Genomic DNA, 5167 nt, shown 5'->3' on the forward strand with positions numbered 1-5167 from the left:
TTTTGTTTTCCTTATAGGGAACAACATTTTGATCCGTGATTTTGAAGAAGGGAGTAGAGCGAGTTATAGTTATGTTTTTGATTAAGCTCCTCTGTTTTGGTAAACCCTAATTTGTGCTGGAAACATTAGGGATATCCGAGCTTGTATTTCTAGTTGATAAATTGAAGTTTTTAATGTATGTATATAAGTGTTCAAACATGTCACTTCGATTTATGTGGTTGAAATAGTACATTTTAATAGTTTTGGTGAACTTTCTTGTATCCATTGGAAAAATCAAGCGAGTGCGAAACTTGAACTAGAAGGAAAAAATTTGACTGGATTCTGATGTGGCCGCAGTCCTTTTCGCTTTTCGTTGGAGCGTTTACTCATTTCGTTTAGCGTATTGTCATTTCCGATTGTTCGTATTCTCGAAGTTCTTTTGCAAGTCATGTCGGGTTTAAGTATGTTTCAGATTTGTGGTCCTGACGAGAGCTCGGCAGGCGGTCTGCCAACCCTTTGGCTTGCCTTAAGAGAAGGCAGGGCCGTCACAGGTAGTATCAGAGCTCTTATCGACCTCGTGCTGGGAGAGGGTTCTCGGACTCCGGGGATTGGCTTGTTAAGTATGGAACAAATGTCCATTGTTTCAGATATTAGGTATGTATGTTGGGTAGGTGTGACGCCCCGGCCAAAGGAGGGTTTCCTTTTATACAAGTTTTTGTTGAACGAGCGGAATAGTACCATTTTTGAACTTGGAAAAGAAGAAAAATTTTTGGAAATGTGAAGGGGGCCGAATCCGGCCGGAAATCCGGCCAGTTTCTGGCCGGATAGCTGGCCGGATTGCCCAGCCGTTTTGAAAAAAAATTGAGGAGCTCTCTGCCTTGAATCCGGCCGGAATTCCGGCCAGATTCCGGCCGGATTCTGACGTGGCACAGCCGGTCAGCAGCTTTGACCGGCTGTTTCCTTCATTAAATATCATGTTTTGCTGTCTTTTGTCTTCATTTTCTGCTGTTGCTCAACCGAGGCCTTGAGAAAGAGAAAAACTCTTCCATTTTCTAGTTTTGATTTCTTCTTAAATCTTGTGATTTCACCGGTGGTTTTGGACAATAATTCACACATGGGCTTGCTATGGTGGCTTAGAGCTTTTGATGGATTGTTTTTGGAGGGGAGGCTCTATGTTGATGGTTTTCTTGAATTTGAGGTAAGTGGCATAAACAAGTTTCCTTTTGGTCTAATATTGGTTAATTAATGATTTGTGGTGATTAAATGTGTTATATTGTGAAGTATTTCATGGGTTGAAGGAATTGATGGTGAATTGTTGATTTATTGGGTATTTTCCTGATTTTATATGAAAGTTATGATTAGGATTGGATTGATGGATTGAAATGGTGTTAATTGAAGCTTTTATGCGTTAATTGTGATCAATTGCGGAAAATTTACGCTTGTGGTGTGAATTCCGGTTTCTAGGGTTTCGATTTGGGGAAAATTCTAATAGTTGGCTTATAAGCATCTAGTTGGCTTGCTTGAGGGGCATTGTGGCCCTAATTGAGTATATTTACTAGACTATAAATTGTATGTACAATTGGAGTTGAATTGATATATATTTGGTATTGAATGGTAGGTTGGAAATGTGTTAAATTAAGGGGTAATGCTGTCCCATTTTTGGAGAGTATATGATTGATTTGAAGTTGTGTGATCTTGATTAAATTTATGGAAATTCTTGTAAATTGGATGTTGGGTTGTTAAGAGTCCATAATGGTGACATTTCTAAGCTTTGTTTGAGTTCATTCATCCTTGTTTTGGCATGTACATGACTAGTATAGGCTAGTCTCATGTTAAGTGAGGATTTCTAGCCCTTAATTGTGGTTAGTGATGGTTATTTGCAAAGATTGGCTTGGAAGTGTAATTTCAGCTTTTGTTGTATTATTTCTGCCCTGTTTTCGTACTGTACATTTGACCATGTTAAAGACTGATTCGGCTCTTGCTCAAAACATGAAACTTGTAGATATATGAGTTAGCTAGTTACCTGCAAAATTTCAGAGTGATTGGAGTACTGTAGATTGTGAATTGACTGAAATACCCTTGACTGTTCATAGACCCTATTTTGCGGACAGTTTTCTGCCCTCTCCGAGATTTCGATATTTGATCCTGAAAATGTGTGATTTGGCCTTGGAAATCTTCATAAGAAATGTTGACATATGTTTTAGCTTTGTAACGCCATAAGATTTGTTTCGATCGGATGGGTGTAGCTTTAAAATGCCAAAAGGCAATAGAAACTTGTTAATGTTAGAATTTTCCTTTGCTTGACTTGATATTTGGTTTTAGGATTCCAACTTGATCGAGATAATGAGGTTTGCCGAATAAGCTTCGTGAGCCGTGCTTGGTGAGTGTATCATTAAATGGTTCAATGTACTTGTTATATGACTTGAATAGGTCGAGAGTGTACTTTACCGCTCTTGACCACTTGCTTGCACTATTGTTACTGTTGGACTGTGAAATTTCATGAATATGTGATTTGATATCTGTTAGGGCAATGCCCTATTATTACTGTGAAAACTGAGCTCATTCCCTTGGACCGTTATTCGAGTCGAGCCGGCAAGGGCTTGGGCGATTCGTTAACGAGTCTTCGGGTCACTGATAGGCGAGTGGAGTGTTAACTCCTCGACCTTGCGGTATACTCGAGTATTACCCTTTGAAACTATGAGGTGTGCGGGCCCGATTAGGGGGTGAATGGTGGAAGGAAATGGTGAGAAGAGGTGTCTACGGTTCTTGGTTATCCTCGATGGTTGACGGAGTGTCAACGAGTACGATCAAGTATGGACATCGGAAACGGCCCTTGAGGGCCGAATGTATCCTTTTATAAATGGATGTTTGAACGAAGGCACTTATGCATATATGTTATTTGGCCGTATCATGTAATTGTGCATTTGGTACCTCACGAGCGCAAGCTCACCCCCGTTGTTTGTTTTCCTTACAGGGACACTGTTGGACTCAAGTTTTGAAATGAGTTGAGTTAGTTATGTAGCTAGTTTTGAGTTGCTCCTCGAAAATTTGGAATTTTGATGTAAATGAATTCAAGTACTTTTGAAGTGTACAATTGAACCTTTCTCATGTATATATACGACATATATATATATGTCCTTATCAAGTCTTGGATAAACTGCATTACGTGTTTGATGTGTTTATGCGAGTACCGGTTTCGAACAAAGGAAGAGCTGTATTACGTTATCTGTGTACCTGGATGGCTTGTAATTTGTATAGTTTAGATTTGGAATCGGTTGTGTAATTGTTGGGCTAGGGGAATTGAAATGGATGGAATTACACCTTGTACGGTTTGAATTTGGATCGCCTCTTGTGTAATAGCTTGTGGATATGGTTTGTAATGAATGATTGGACTTGAATGGACGTACGTGTACATTCCGCAGCGTTTGTGATATGTAGTTCTTGGAGAATTTGATATATATATATTTGAGATTTATATTGTAATTTTTGGAGAACTGTAGTGATTGACGGAGTCCTGGCGAGAGCTGGGCAGGCAGCCCGTTGACCCCTCTGGTTCGCCTTAGGGGAAAACGGGGTCGCTACAGTAGGAATCTTAAAAATGGTTGATTTCCTCTTGAGCCTGGCCAGCTCGAGTTGTGAATGATCTTATTTTGGATTCTTGTGCCCGAATACTAAATAGATGAGAGCCTAGGTTAGAAATGACTTGGGCGAACTAGAAATTTGATTCTACGGAACTTCGTGTGATGTGTTTAGGTATCATTGTGTATGATTAACCCTGTCTATGATATAAACTGCGTTATTCTTGTTGGTTACGGACGGAGCTCCTAGAGAGGGAGACATACCTAGTTCTACCCATGGGAGAGAGTTCGTTAGCTCGATTGGGAACTAAGTTAGACCTCCTATAAGCCATGTTTGATTCCATGTGAGGGCAGTTAGGAAAGCTCAGATACTTTTGTACTCCTGGCCTAGTTTGTATATTGTACTTTTGAATGACCCCCTACTTTCATGGGATTACTTTTGTTTGTATCTCACTGTTACTGTGTGATATATATGTTAAGGTTGTGTTAACTATTTGATTTTTGACTGTGTGATATATATGCTAAAGTTTCGTCAGGGCCAAAACCCTATTCCTCAACCTGCAAACCTTAGAAACCATGTAGAGGGTGAGGGTAGGGCTCTCGAACGATTTCAAAAGTTATTTCCACCACAATTTATTGGAGGACCGGACCCAGATGTGGCCGAAAAGTGGTTGGAGAAGATGATTGACATTTTCACTGCTCTGCATTATACTGAAGAGAGACATGTAACATTTGCTATCTTCCAGTTGGAGGGAGCAACCTGTTCTTGGTGGAATGTGATCAGAATGAAATGGGATAGAGAGCAGACACCGAGGACTTGGGTCAATTTCATGAGAGAGTTCAATGCCAAGTGTTTTCCTCCTCCAGTTCAAGAGCAAAAGGGGAATGGGTTCATTAGGCTTCGTCAGGGAGCTCAAACCGTGGCAGAACACGAGAGCCACTTTACCAGGTTGTCTAAATTCGCTCCCGAACTTATTGTGACTGAGCAGAGAAGGATACAGCAATTTATTCTAAGATTGAACGTTGAGATTCAAAAAGATTTAGCTGTAGCCCAGATCAATACATTTAGTGATGCTATAGAGAAAGCTCTACGAGTTGAAAATGCGAGATTCCAAGTTACTTTCCAAACGAAGAAATGGGGATGGTCTGGAAGTAGTTTGGGAAAAGAGGATGAAAGTAGCCCAGACTTGGAAGGGGAACTGGAGGAGTAAGACTTCCCAGGGAGTCAAGAGGAGCCCAGGGCAAAGGTGGTCAGGTTGGGCAAGAACAAAGTGGTGCCTCACGGGGAGGCTCGTCTTCTACATCCCATGGTCCCTGTGAATTTTGCGGGATGCCAAATCACACGGAGAATAATTGCTAGAAGAAAGAAAGAAAATGCCTACGCTGTGGGAGGGCCAATCATCGGATTGGTAACTGTCCAGTTCGATTGCGAGAAGGGAAAGGGACCCAGCAACCAACCAAGACTAATATTAGACAGTCGAAAGGGGAAGGGACTGGATCGAAAGTACCGGCTTGGGTGTATACCCTAAAGCAACATCGGGTCCCTGACTCGTTTGACGGCGTAGAAGGTATGATTCCCGTATTTCTCCGTTTAACTAAGATTTGAATAG

The 5167-nt window shown here is 41.1% G+C and overlaps 1 protein-coding gene across 1 annotated transcript; it reads left to right on the plus strand.

The window, feature by feature from the left end:
• The first annotated feature begins 1093 nt into the window (after positions 1-1093).
• Positions 1094-4768, plus strand: LOC113693529 (uncharacterized). The gene is made up of 2 exons (XM_027212070.1): positions 1094-1177; positions 4085-4768. The coding sequence occupies exons 1-2, from the start codon at positions 1094-1096 to the stop codon at positions 4766-4768; spliced, it is 768 nt and encodes a 255-aa protein (XP_027067871.1).
• Positions 4769-5167: the final 399 nt, after the last annotated feature.

This window comes from Coffea arabica, chromosome 4c, assembly GCF_036785885.1.
Source record: "Coffea arabica cultivar ET-39 chromosome 4c, Coffea Arabica ET-39 HiFi, whole genome shotgun sequence".
NCBI classification, from domain to species: domain Eukaryota; kingdom Viridiplantae; phylum Streptophyta; class Magnoliopsida; order Gentianales; family Rubiaceae; genus Coffea; species Coffea arabica.